At 34.9% G+C, this 14,679-nt stretch overlaps 1 protein-coding gene across 3 annotated transcripts; it reads right to left on the reverse strand.

Moving 5' to 3' along the window:
- Nucleotides 1-580: 580 nt before the first annotated feature.
- Nucleotides 581-13,227, reverse strand: LOC126705744 (transcriptional elongation regulator MINIYO). 3 transcript variants are annotated; one of them, XM_050404918.1, is made up of 11 exons: nucleotides 12,852-13,226; nucleotides 10,161-10,814; nucleotides 9,500-9,872; nucleotides 7,179-7,306; nucleotides 6,730-6,917; nucleotides 6,128-6,233; nucleotides 5,750-6,010; nucleotides 4,050-4,238; nucleotides 1,642-3,921; nucleotides 1,282-1,491; nucleotides 581-1,090 (listed from the first exon to the last, which is right to left on the reverse strand). In XM_050404918.1, exons 1-11 carry the CDS (start codon nucleotides 13,083-13,085, stop codon nucleotides 902-904), a joined length of 4,812 nt encoding a protein of 1,603 aa, XP_050260875.1. In that variant the 5' UTR covers nucleotides 13,086-13,226; the 3' UTR covers nucleotides 581-901. The 3 variants fall into 3 exon arrangements, with proteins under 3 accessions (XP_050260875.1, XP_050260874.1, XP_050260876.1); XM_050404917.1 differs by having other exon boundaries at nucleotides 9,500-10,814; nucleotides 12,852-13,227; XM_050404919.1 differs by having other exon boundaries at nucleotides 9,500-10,798; nucleotides 12,852-12,983.
- Between the last annotated feature and the right edge of the window lie 1,452 nt (nucleotides 13,228-14,679).

Below are 14,679 nucleotides of genomic sequence, written 5' to 3' on the forward strand. Positions count from 1 at the left end.
GTCCTATTTAATTGGCCTACTAACAAATATAGTGCAACTAAGTAAACAACTAAATAAACCCTACTAAAATAATATTCCTTTACAACACCTTATTTATTTTACACTCCCACTTAACAATATACTAGCCTAATTGCACGTGCTCGGGTTTAGTATTATAATTTTCCAATCATTCCAATTTAAGATTTATATGTTTCTCTACTAATACTACGCATTTGCAATCTTTTGATATAGCAACAAGTTTCATGAGGCTAGCTCCAAAAATTGAATACCAAAATAGCATTGAAATTATACGTTCGTGTGTATTTGTTCCATTTTTTTTTATTTCAATGCTATTTTGGTGTTCATTTTTTGGAGCTAACCACATGAAAACTTTTGGTTGTATCAAAAGATTGCAAATGCGTAATATTAGTGGACAAATGTATAGATCTTAAATTGAAATGGTTGGAAAATTATAACACTAAACCCACAAAAAGAGACTCATGCATGCATGGAGTTCATGCAATGAGGCTAGTTAAAAAATAAAAGTGCTTATTAGTTATATATCAAATGAAGCAGAAATGATGGTGATACAAAGCACAAATGCCGAAAATGTGTTTCCAACTTTTCTGAATAATTCCTCATTAAAGCTTTTGCCCAGATATCATACACATGCTGGTTTCATTTCCAAGACAGTTTCTCCCCTTAGCAACTCTGCTTTAGCATCCTACTTTTAGGAAGAACATAGAAAATAGGCAGGATAGTATACCCATGTCGCAGATATTGAAAACAAAATTGACAATCTTTCCTTTTTCTTGTTGATCTGATCATATTTACAGAACATTGTGGTGAATTAACTAAGTTGGTCCCCCCGACTACATATCTTTCTCGCACATACACTAATATATATGTAAGTTCTCTCTATTTACAAGATTTCTTTGAAGGAGGACTTTAGCTTGTCCACCACAGTCAACAGAGAGGAATTTCCTTCACAAGCTTCTGTTAATACCTCAAACCTCTTCTCCATACTGCTTCTCTCCAGTGGTGAACCATTTTGGTCAGGCATTTGAGATGTGGTTAGCTTGTTATATTGGATAAGATTCAACATCATTCCCTGTAACAACATTCCAGAATAAACAATTAGAAAACTTTCCATCGTGTACTTCTCTAGAAATTGCCCTCTCTATGCTCATTGACGTGTAATATTTCCACTTCTATCTAAATACATTCAGTTTGTTTGACCCACTCATTTTACCAGACTCATCTGTGGAGTTTTGACAGATTTATTAGGAAAAAAAAGAGTACCTCATGGTGCGGCTTCTGGGAGTAGTCTCGCAATAGAGATTTTACAAGCTTGTTGCGCAGAGATAACTTATCAACAGTGTAAGAGTTAAAGATATAAGAAGAGAGGTGGTGGAGAACCAGTGTATTTGCAACTGATCCTCGAGTTGCAGCCCTGTCAAGGGCACCAGAATTCCATGACTTCAAATATGCCTCCAAAATACCAGCATTGTCCTGTAGAGAAACCGGTTAAAAATTTTAAAAGACATTTACATTAATTTATCATGTATTTTAGAAGCTTTTCTGCTCTAAGTAGAAAAATACATGCAATGAGAAAGAGAAGCAGTTTTCCAATTAAACAAGTTGACAATTAGGCATTCATACCTCAACAGGTTCTAGGTATCCTTTGGCCTGGGCAATGCATTTCTCAAGAGGTGGTAGAAGATCAAGAACACGAGCATTAGATAGCATATTCCAGGCCGCAAGTCGTACAGGAGCTTCAACATGACGGTGTAGATAAACTGCTACTTGCCGGGCAAAAATCAAATCACCATAAGATATGGCAGAAAACTGCTCCACAAGAGTTTCAATAAAGGTTGAGTAACTCTCAAAAATCTCAGATTGAAACATTAGGACCTCAAAATTGTTTTTATTCCTAGATTCTGGCAATAAATCTGCATTCCTCTCCAAAATGATGTCAATGCTTATACTGGTCCTCGCTTGGTCAAGAAGTTGCCCATAGATATCTTGCAAAGCTTCATAAACATCCCTGCTCTTTTCATCTTCAAGCACACCCATTCCAACAAGTAAGATTACAGACAAAGAATGGAATTTCCAAACTAATGGAACACTCTGAACAGGAGAGGGGACAACAGTGGAATTGAAAGTGGAAATTGCTTCAACACCTAAATTAAAGAAAAGTCCACCTTTAGCAACTTCAAACAAACTGTTAGGGTCCTGCACAAGATTTTGTGACTTATCTTTTTGCAGGCCAGCATGCTTACTATCACAGATGGTTGAGATTGGACTAAGAAACCAGTGCATTGGAAGTGGCAATCTCTGGTGAGCCCACTCTACTACTAAAGAAGAACAATCTTGACTATTCTTATTTGATGTGTCCACGTCCTCATATATGGTATCCAGACCAACACTACCCTTTTTAAATGGTTTATTTCCAGAACTGTTGTGGCCCACATCTTTTAACTTTTTCTTTGTAGATAACCATCTGTTCTTGAAGTGGGAAGCCAATGTTTCACTGAAAACCAGGTAGTCCTCTTCTTTATATTCCCACACAAATGGTTTAAATCTCTTATCAAGGTGGAGAAAACGTCGAGTACAGAGATCAATGAACTTTAGAACAGGGATATGGAATAAAAAATTTATTGCCTTTTCCACAATAAGCCTATCCCTTGGGCCAGCAGTCAAACATACAAGCAAGGCAGAATTGATCCTTTGCATACTAAAGGTCATTTCTTCAACAGTTGGTGTATCTGTAGAAGACTCAAACTGAAAAGTTTCAAGCAAGTATATGAGAAATCCTGCATCTATTTGTGTCAACAAAACAGCTGCAGACCAAAATCCTCCACCAGAGGCACCCCAGCCGACACCCAACCCTGGAGCAGGGCCTCCCCTGCCAAATATCTCAATGGACTGAACAAGGTGCCACTCTGATGCAACTAACTTCATAAAAGTATTCAACAGACTTCTCAATTCAACCATAGAACCCTTAAGTATCCCATCCTCAAGTGTTTTCCCTTCTCTTGAGATGCTATATTCTTGGGAAGAACCATGGATATTATTCTTGGCTAGCTGGATCAACTTATCAATGTTTACAACAACCTGGACAATTCCATTAAGGCAACATACAGAAGCCAATGATGTTTCATAGTTACTTTGTTGTCTCAAATAACATAGTGCCTCAATGAAAGAGATAGCAGGATGTTCTGAACTATTGGCACCTGAAAAGCTCAAAATTCCATTTTTGACAATTTCGAGCCCAACCTTAGGAACAAACTCTGGCAGCCATGGTACGACTCCACCATCCAAGTTAACCCTATCCTCTGGGATCACCCCTTCAAGCACTCTCGAAATCATGTTCATGACAGCTGAATACACCCACAACAAGGGAGTCAGAGAAAAATCTTGGGTGATAAAGTACCTCCCTAATCCTTTTTGCCATTCAAAGAGTCTAGACATGTGTGGATCACTATTCAATGCCATCCACTTCATTGCTAAATCAACCATTGGACCAACACAACTCCAAGACCAGACCTCTGTATTATCACCAGCACGCTCCTGAGAAAAGAGATTTGGAAGTCTTCTAGCCAAAGCCTCAAGAACAAGGTATGCCTCCTTAGAGATGGAAGCAAATTCAGTAAGAACATTGTTCTGTATAAGTTTTTCAACTGTAGGTCGATTCAGCCACAAGCACAAGGCAGGGAAAATATCTGAAAAGTATGATATACAATATCCATACTGAATGCAGACCTTCCAAAAACGTAATTGTTCAACCATCAAAGCTGATGAGAGTTTACAGTTTTCTCTTCCTGATTTTATCCAGTGGTCAAGGGAGGGAACACATTGATACAAATGCCATGTCATAGTTCTGAAAGTCCCTTTCTTTAAAAATTCAATACAAGTCTTCTTGTTGCATCTAGCCAAAACCTTGTTTTTTATATGAAAAAACAGTACAATAGTATCAGTTTATCTAGCATAAATGCAGGATCACTCACAATCTACTAAGAAACACTATAAAAACAACTCTCCTAAAAAAAAGTAATAAAATTGCTTACCTTCAAAAGAGTAACTGAAATTATTTTTGAAGGATGAATTTGTATGTTATCTTTCATAGTAAATCTGCGGACAACTGTTTCAACAAGCCTTTGGCATTTCATGATTGCAGTTGCACCTGCTGGCGAATGCCTTGCTATTCCAACAAGTATAGAGATTATGCATTCTTCTAATGCTGTTGTAAGGTCTGTCTGAAACCATTTAAATGAAAACCTATTAGAAACTACAACATGAAGTACACTAAACACTTCAGATTGTGGGAAAACCATTCCTACAGTCACATGAAGCATGATAGAGAAGTTCAAAAGAAACGTGCCAAAAAAATCACCACAACATAAATGATGCCTTTTCCTTGATGATTGGCGTGTTTGAAAAATATCAATACAACAACCACATTCACACCAGAATACTCTAATAAAAAAGTTTGCCCTTATTTATTTAAATATGAAAATCAATTAGGAGATAGACATTTTCTTTTTTGTGAATAAACTAAGTTACTATATTATTCTCCTTGAGGGACAGTCAAGGTAGTCAAAGGTGAAAGGTGATCTTAAGGTGCCTAGGCCTTGTATGCCTGAGGCATGAGGCAAAAAAAAGGTGCTTGCTTGATTAAAACAAGATGCCAAATTCTTTTTTTTTTTTTTTTTTTCTTTTTAGATAGGTTCTAAATCATATGTACCTACTACCTAGTGTATTATAATCATGTGTTTTGAAACATGTTGCATGAAGAAATTAGGTCTATTGATTGATATTAAAATAGGCTTAACATGGTTTAGGCTCAATTACTTATTCTAACAATAGGTTTTTACAACAAGCTTCTTGATGCGGTCACTTCTATAAATTGATTAATCGAGTAATAAGTTCTACAAGAAGTTTCTATAAATTAATTAATCCAACAACCATTACAAGCTTCTGTATATTAATAATCCATTAATAGGTTTTACAACAAGCTTCTATAATAGAAAAAAATAATAATAATAATAGAAATAAAATAAATAAATAAATAAATAACTGAGGCTCTTGCCTTAGTTCCTTTTTCATGGCTTAAGGCAGTCCACTTGCTTGCCTAGGCTCTAAAAGCGAGTGCCTCACTAAAGGTGCCTCATCTTAGAGCGTTAGTGGTGACTAGGCAGGCACCCAGCTTGCCTTTGTCTACCATGGGTACAGTAAAACAATAAAAAATTGACAACATGCACATGTATATGACCATGTGTGTGTGTGCTCACTCACGAACATGTGTCACAACAAACATGCACACAAACCCAACACACAAGTGCACGCATAAATTGATAAATGACATTGTGTTTAGCAAATATGGAGTTTCTGTGTCCAGCAGGCACCAGATGCCCGGAATTTTCTTTTATAAAGCCCAGAATTCATATTTTTATACCACAGAATTCATATTTGAATACCACATTATGGGAAAAATAAGATATTTATTCAATATTCATTACATCCTTTTCAAATTTGACTTAGCAATGTCAACTATCTCATGGTCTCACTTAAGTATTTTGACAATAGAGGAAAGATGAGCAAGAAAAACATGAAGACTGCCGGAGGAGGAAGGATTTTTATAACTCAGAAGAAGTGTCTGGTTCTCTTTCATAAATCTAGGACAAGTAGCAGAGACCTTGGTCTGTTTAATTATAGCTGACAAAAGTAAGGAGACAATAAGAAACGTCTTTACTATTATCATTTTTACCTCCAATAGATAGCGAAGCCTTGGAAGGATTCCCATCCGGACTAAACCTGCAGCAAAATCCTGTCCAGCAACCACAAGATCATCCTGAATTGTATGTTTCCCCTCAGACTCATCTTCCACCATATCCTCTTCAACAGGAATAATATTAGAAGGCTTAGCACTGTACTTCCAAAATCCACCATGTAGAAAACCAACATCAATCTCTGGTTTACTTCGGAACACAGGGGCAGTAAAGATTTCCTTCTCATAAGTCGATATTTTCTGGAAACAGAATACATTAAATTGAACTTAGAATAATATTGATAAAAAAATAAAAAATTTAAATGAAAGTTAAAAAAAAAAAAAAAAAAAAAAAAAAAAAAAAAAAAACTATTGTACCTCCGAGATCTCAAAGAAGTTCTCGTTCACATCACAGCTTAATATACATTGAATAACTTTTGCACAAGCTAGAACTACAGAGTTATGGTTATCATCAAGAGATATCCTATAAATTAAAAAACAATATATATTAATAAAATTGCAACATTTATAGCCAAGGCTCAAAATATGGTTATAAATTAATAAATAGAAGGGAAAAAAAATTAGAAAACCACTATTTTCATAAATAAGAACCATTGTATACCAACAAAGAAACATGAAATATACCTGGACATACATATAAAGCAACAAAAGAGAGCATGATGAGTAGTTTTTTTTTTTTCCAGAAAAATAATACTACATATTCATGAATTAATGATAGCATATAAGATTCATTTAGATTAGGTTTCTTTCCTTTTGTGATCCAGGATATGACAAAAGATTCAGGATAAGTTGTATTGCATGTATTTGATGAATTATAAGAAAACTAGTGGAAATCTAGAGATAATATTATGCCTCTTGAAAATATTATTATAAATGTAAACTTCCCAAAGGCATAGTACAATAACATACACTGATAAAACAATGGAAATCAGCAATGTAAGCATTCAGATGGTATTCACCTCAGTGATAAAACAAGCTCAGGTTCTGGGCCAAGTGCAAAAGCCCAGATAGCCTCCCAGTCAGTAGATCTGTCAAGTTTGTTAGCATCTCCCAAAGTAGATCCAACTGGCTTCTGATTAATATTATGTAACGCCTTATCAAGAACTGAGAAGATCAGATGCAAAGCAAGGGCTCGTTGTCCTGGAATCTGAAATGGCCAAAACATAGACAAGAACAGAAGAGGAGAACAAGAAAAAAATATAATATATCAGTTGTGATAATTAATATTTCATTAGGAAACCATTTTTGTGAGTAATTTATTACATATCAGGAAAGCATAAATATCTTACATTGCTTGGCTCAAACATCAGCAAAATTTATAATACAGCTAAATCAAACAGAATACCATTCAAAAATCGTGCAATCAGAACAATTAAAAAATAAGACACAAGATATAGCATAAACTGACCACACTTTGAGTGAGTGCCACAGCTTCTTTGATTGTGTAACCTGATGCACCAGGATCACCCTCTGTCCGCAGGAAGTCCCGCTCTGAAACGTTATCAACACTATGCCTATTCTGAACAGAAATATCACCTAGAGCAAAAGAAATAAAGAAGAAATTGATCAATATCATATTAAGGCATGCGTTATTCCTTGATCTTAAATCAAACGAATACTATTGTACTTCACATTATCTAGACAGAAAATATTACTAGTTCGCTAGGAATTTTATTGTCAAAACACATGAAAACTTTTTGACTAAGAAATCAAGTCAAACAAAAATTTCTGTTAATAGGTAAAATAATGATTTTTAAAGAGAAACAAAACTATAAAAACATAATATTAAAAACAAAAAAATTTTGTTAATAGTTAATGCTTTTCGTTTCGAACTATCTCATACAAAAGAAAGTTGAATGGCAATAGAGAATAGGGTTAAACATTTAAAACTTCAAGTTGTAATTATTATCACTAATTATTATTTTTAACTTTAGTTACTCTATTTTTTTTTATAGTTACTCTGTATTAAGTATTATCACTTATTAACATAAAATATGCTTACAAATACAAAATATACATAAAAAATAAATGAAATTATTTTGATCTTCATGCCACAACCGTGTCACAGACGTGTCTTAACCTTGTTTAAAAAAAAATCCCTAGATATCTAGGCAGCTGTGTTTGATAGAGACATGCTAAGCATTTTGCCATGCTTGTGCTTCCTAAGGCATAGCCCTACTACATGGGAGATATACAATGGGACACCCTAAAAGAGACAATAGCCAAGTTGAGCATCTAAAGCTCCAAGTGTCAATAAAAATCAAAAAATCAGAAGTAGAATACAGCCTGGCAGCTTGTTCCCACTCCTAAAGAATTCCCAAAAAGCTGAGCCTATAGTTGGATCTCCAAATTTCCAAGAGTTCTCTTTCTTCAAAAGCATATCCATTCCTTATTCTCCATATACTCCACATCAGATATAAAGGAATGGCCACCAAAATTTCAGCCGGTGTCTTTTTGCCAAAAACCCCTCTCCAACAAGTCAAGGAGTGAGGCATCGATTTTATCATTACCCAATTCACTCCTAAAAGACAAAAACAAATATCCATAAATTTCTGGCTACCCCAACACAAAGAAATAGATAACTTATGGACCCCCTATCTGATTTTAACATACAACACCAATCTATAATAAGTATAACCCCTCTTCCCCAATTTATCCAATGTTAAGATTATACCTTTCACTGTTGTCCACAAAAAAAATTAATAAATAAAATAAAATAAAAAAGCAACACGAGGTGGAGCTGGACACACCAAATAGTTCTCCATAGAAATAGCTTGTCTTTTTTTTTGATAAGTTCTCCATCGAAATAGCTTGTCACCCCGTTCTCCACACCTTATACTAATAATTTATTTTATATCCCTAATTTTTTGAAAAGGACCACACCATCTTGTGCTCCTAGCCTTTTTTTTTTGTTTTTTTTTTTTTTTAGTACAGCTAAGTTGTAAACAATTGTTCCAAGAAAAAATCTATGGACTCTAGTTACCAATCTTGAACGGCCAGAATAAGAGAAGAATTCCACTGGATACTACCATTTGAGACATTCAAGTAGTCCACCATTGTTGCTTCTGTATTCCCTGCAATTTGGAAAAGCTCTATTATCCCCACACCAACAATCATACCAAAATTGACTGAATCCTAGTGCCATTTCCCACCTCAAAAATGGATAAAATCTTGGCCTATATACTTCCAGAGGCTCATGCCTAAAATGGCTTCTATCATCAAGCTACAAGACATCTCATTACTACGCCTTTTTTTTATATATAATATAAGTAACCTTTTTTCTTTTTACGAATAAGGAAGTTTTATCAAGGAAACTCAGTATATAAGATATATACTAAGGGAGAAAATAGTCAATATAATCATTTTTTTATATAAGTATAATCATTTAGCCTTGAAATGCAGAATAAAGTGATATAAAAGATCATTACTACTTGAATAAGTAGAATAGTTAAAATCATGATTGGAAATTCCATTTACTTAAACATTAGTGTCCAAGCATCAAGCAGTATCTTTAACCATGTAATAGTTTGCATGATGACAATAAAAAAAGGCTCGCCCAATTTAATAAACCAACATTAAGAACAAATAAGAAACAGTAATGACTAAATCTTGCTCATCTGAGGTAACAATCTGCAGAACTTGAGATAAATAACATGGTTGGATAAACAATGAAAAGCCATATGATATCATTTAAAAAGTAAAACAACAGTAACAAGTAGTTGGCCTTACCACTCCCAGGTACCTGGACAAAATCATTCTCAATAACAGTCCCTTCCAAGGAAAATCTTAAGTCCCTTACAGCCTCAACTCTTTCACTCCAGGCACTCCACAACCTGCTACTGGTTGTGCCTACTAACTTCTGTACTTCACCTTTGTCTTGCCTACTTTGTGTATCTTTAGTGTTTGTTGTCAACATACTAGAGAAATCACTGTCAGAATGTGCAAAACCTTTTGCATCTTGGGTATTCCTGTTCTGAGGATTACTCACTTCACCATTGGTGCCTGCTTCTGAGCTTAAGCCATTCTGGATTTTCAGTTTGTCTTGACCTCTCTTTTTTAGTGCTTTTATAATTGCAGGGTCCATTTTCTCCATTATCTCTGCCTGTGCTTCAGCAATCTCATCAGGTGACATTTCCTGTAATCGGGCACAATTCTCAGCATTGATCTGACTCTCAAGAGATGTGGACTCTTGTTCATTACCAAAGTTGTTGGACTTGGAATTAGAAACTATGTTTGATTGCTCTCGTCTTCTTATAACCTCTGGAAACTCAACACCGGCATTATTGGTTCCTAATTCTGAGTTTAAGCCTTTCTGCCTTTTCAGTTTGTCTTGACCCCTCTTTTTTAGTGCATTTATAATTGCAGGGTTCATCTTCTCCATTATCTCTACCTGAGCTTGAGCGATCTCATCAGGTGACATTTCCTGTAATCGGGCATGATTCTCAGCATCGATTTGACTCTCAAGAGACATGGACTCTTGTTCATTACCAAAGTTGTTGGACCTGGAATTAGATACTGTGGTTGATTGCTCCCGCCTTCTTAGAACCTCTGGAAACCCAATACTGTCATATTCTGTTCTCTCCAAACTAATATGGTTGTTTTTGGACACAAATTCTTGTTCGCCCTTGAAGTCAACTGGGCTGGCATCTTTAACATTCTCCTTCAGATTTGGTTGGTTCAAGTTCTCTAATTCCATGTCAGTAACTGAACTAAAACATCCATCCTCTGACACACTTCTCATGGCCTCACCAGATTTATATTGATGCCCACAGGCATGTATATTTGGTTCTACGTCCATTTTTCTATCTTTTTTAGTTTTCTGAGTGCATAAGAGATTTTCTTCCACTTTATTGGCCATGGATAAATTATCGCCCGGGACAATCTCCCTCCAACTGTTGAAATCCAATCCTTTTTTCTCCCTCCTTTGCACTGGATTGGCAAAAGGCGCTATTGGCTCAAAGTTCATTAAACTTTTAGCTTCCTCATCATCCTCAGTATTGTCACTATCTTTATCATTCTTTACGCTACCTATTGGACCCCAATGCTGGTTATTAAATTTAAACATCAGTCATTCTCAAAAACAAATAAATAAATAAAAAGTATTCTTTATTCTCAGAATAAAATAAAAAGACACATAAAGACACCTTTGAACCACATTACAACCATAATTCTCAACTTAGTAGCTGAACAAATAAACAGAAATAATTTGTCAATGTTTAGAGCTCCATTTCTATTTTACTTTCTTTTTTTTTTTTCCTAAAAAAAAACCAATGAGCCCTGGCTCAAATAGCACTTGCTCCTCCCATAATAATTGAAGGAGAGCAAGGTTGTTCAGAACCTATTGGGTTTATATGTAACTTACCAGTTAAAAATAACCCAGCTAAGTCAAATTTCTATATTCATCAACTAATCCAAAGTTAATTCCATATATTTCCCACATTTTATCAGCAACAAAACTAGTACTTACTAAAAAAACCCCATCTTTCTAGGTCTCAAAGATAATAGTTATTTCTTCCATCCCTACACAATGAAGTTTAATTTCACAAATTCTATTCTATTTCCAAGAGACAAAGTACCATTTCACAATAAAAGCTTTCATTTTTACATTGTTCTTCGACACTAGCATTAACTGCTTAGCCCGTCAAGGGTAAAAGCCCCTAGATTACCCGGCAACTAGTTCTAGCATGGGCTCAATTGTCCATAGGTTTTTCTAACTAGAGGCAAATCCAAAGGGCCCTGCATTATCAAAAAAAATAAAATCTTTCATTTTTCACCAGTATTTGAAGATCAGTTATCACTACTTGGTAAAATAAGATTTTAAATAACGCAATACCACGTACACATTTTGCCCTAATTCCTTTGTTTTCTGCGTCATTTAAAACCAGTTATCATTCAAGGTAGTACTACTATGTACTCCTTCTGCAATTCCAAGACAAGAAGTCCCATTTCACAATAAAGCCCTCACTTTTTCACCATTCCTTTAAAAATCAGTTAACATTTGTTCCTTACTAGAATAATTTTTTTAAATAACGCGATACTATGGACACATTTTTCTACAATTCTATATCATAGTAAGGCTTTAATTTGTTATACACATCATTTAAAATCAGTTATCATTCAAGGCAGCACTACCATGTACTCCTTTTGCCCTAATTCCAAGACAAAGAAGTACCATTTCACAATAAAGCTTTCATTTTTTTTCACCATCATATAAAAATCAATTATCATTCCTTCCTTACTAGAATAAAATTTTAAATAACGCAATACCATGTACACATATTTCTACAATTCTATATAGTAGGGCTTTAATTTGTTTTCCGCATCATTTAAAAAATCAGTTATCATTCAAAGTAGTACCATGTACTCCTTTTGCCCTAATTCCAAGTCAAGAAGTCTCGTTTCACAATAAAGTTTTCACTTTTCAACATTCGTTTAAAAATCAGTTATCATTCCTTCCTTACTAGAATAAAATTTTAAATAACGCAATACCATGTACACATTTTTCTACAATTCTATATAATAGTAAGGCTTTAATTTGTTTTCCGCGTCATTTAAAAATCAGCTATCATTCAAGGTAGTACCACCTTATACTCCTTTTGCCCTAATTCCAACACAAGAAGTCCCATTTCACAATAAAGTTTTCACATTTCACCGTTCGTTCAAAAATCAGTTATCATTCCTTCCTTACTAGAATAAAATTTTAAATAAATAACGCAATCATTCAAAATCAGTTATCATTCAAGGTAGTACTACCATGTACTCCTTTTGCCCTAATTCCAACACAAGAAGACCCATTTCACAATAAAGCTTTCACATTTCACCGTTCGTTTAAAAATCAGTTATCATTCCTTCCTTACTAGAATAAAATTTTAAATAACGCGATACCAAGTACACATTTATTTTCAACAATTCTATATAGTAAGGCATTAATTTGTTTTCCGCGTAATATAAAATCAGCTATCATTCAATGCAACACAATTTTCACATTAAATTTAAAATCAGTTATCATTGGTTTTTTTCGCCGAAGTGACACTGAATGAATACACAGGGTTGGTAAAAGTGAAGAGAATGGCGAAATTACCGGGCCGTGGGAGCGGTGGCGAGCGACGGGGAAAGGGAGGACGGAGAGCTTGGGAGGCGCAGTGGGAGGCGGAGGGTTATCGGAGATTCCTTTCTCGACGATTGAACCGATCAAGCTGTTCGAAACGACGCCGCCGTCGTCGTCGCCGCCGATTTGGAGCGAGCTGGCGCCGAAAACCTTGGAGCGAGATGAGGTCTTCGAGTCTCTGCGTTTGGGTTTTTGTTTTTTGTCCATGACTGACTGAGCGAGTGAATGAGAGTGAAAGGTGTGGGGTTTGTGAAGAGAAGGGTTTATGGAGTAGGGGAAAGAAAAGGGAGAGGTGAGGTGAGAGAGGTTTTGTGAAAAGGGCTCTACACTTGGACTTGGCGCGGGCTTAATTTGCTCTATAGGCTAATAATAAAGGTTTTTTTTTTTTTTTTTGTCCTAATTATCGGGAAAAAAAATTTTCTTTTCTTTTTTGTTTTTTTCTTAGAAATAAGGTGAGGGAAAATGACATTCAACTTTGATATTTTTGGGGAAAAATTATTAGAAACTCTTTATGGAACTATTTTAAAACCCAATTTTACAGTTTTAACCGAAATCGTGTTATAAACATATGATTTCACAATTTTAACAAAAATCATACTTTGAAAACATAATTTTAAAATGCAGTTGATATGCAATGTGCAATAAAGAGCACATACTAAGATTTTATGTTTTAAACAAACTTGGTTATATAAAAGGAGTTCGAAGGTCATGTTCAACCTTCAAACATACAAATAAATGAAGCCATTTCTAGTATAAAAGTTTTCAACCTATCACTCATCCACATGTATGAGGATTCAAGAAGGATGTCAAGAATTTGAATGGTGAATTTGTAGAGGCTGAAATCTGCCAAGACGAGAAACAATAAGGACGATAATTAAGGGTACTAAGTTTGAATCTTGAGTTCATTAAAAAGAAACTTATTGATATGTTGAAATCCACATTAAAAATGGCTTGAAGCTGGCAAAAAGGCTACAAATTACAGACAAAGGAAACAACCTATTCTTATTCGAAGTCACAGGTCTGTGGATAAAGGAAAGGGTGATTTTTTTTGAGGGGGGGGGGGGGGCGGGTGGGGGGGATGGGGAGAAAAGGGTGATGGTTAGTATATATTAAAGGACTTTGAAGGTCAAGCCTAACCTTCAAACATTCAAAATAAAAGCCACTTTCTAGATATAAGTCTTCAAGCTATCACTCATTTACATGAACGAGGATTCATGAAGGATTATTACAAATTCGATCAGAGAGTTTATGGAAGTTTTCAACCTATCACTCATTTGCACAAAAAAGTACATAGTGTATCATTCACATGTAACATCTTTCTCACATAGAGGTAGATTCACGTGCTCGTAACCACCATTTTACAATAGAGCGGTTACATATGGCTTATAGTTGTAGTCTAATATATATATATATATATATAGAACTTTTCCCATTTACACAAAAGTGAATTTTCCATATCCATGGACACAAATATTTTTCACAATTGCAGTTACATCATCTTCCGGTGAGACTAATTGGTTGAGCCAACTTTGGTTTAAGAACTAACACAATGTTAAGTTCCATAATTGACACATACATGATAGGATTATGATAAAATTTTAACTTATAACATTTACTCTATAATTATTATTCTTATTATCAAGATAAGACACCAATCGCTTTTTGTCATAAGCGGGTTTCAAATATCAATCTCTTATACCCCAATTATATTACATAATTAGTAGTCATGTAATTTATTTATTCAATCAATCATGTATATATGGATGATTGGAGGGTCTTCTTACCAATGAATAAAACTTTC

The sequence above is a fragment of the Quercus robur genome, chromosome 11 (genome assembly GCF_932294415.1).
Source record: "Quercus robur chromosome 11, dhQueRobu3.1, whole genome shotgun sequence".
NCBI lineage: Eukaryota > Viridiplantae > Streptophyta > Magnoliopsida > Fagales > Fagaceae > Quercus > Quercus robur.

What these genes read in the sequence shown, in the direction of transcription:
- LOC126705744 (XM_050404917.1), bottom strand. Translation starts at nt 13,085, where the DNA reads ATGGACAAAAAACAAAAACCCAAACGCAGAGACTCGAAGACCTCATCT. An exon ending in GGCTTCGCTATCTATTGGAG is followed by an intron (nt 4,239 to 5,749) that starts GTAAAAATGATA and finishes AAATGGTTTCAG; the next exon opens with ACAGACCTTACAACAGCATT. An exon ending in TTTCAGTTACTCTTTTGAAG is followed by an intron (nt 3,922 to 4,049) that starts GTAAGCAATTTT and finishes ATAAAAAACAAG; the next exon opens with GTTTTGGCTAGATGCAACAA.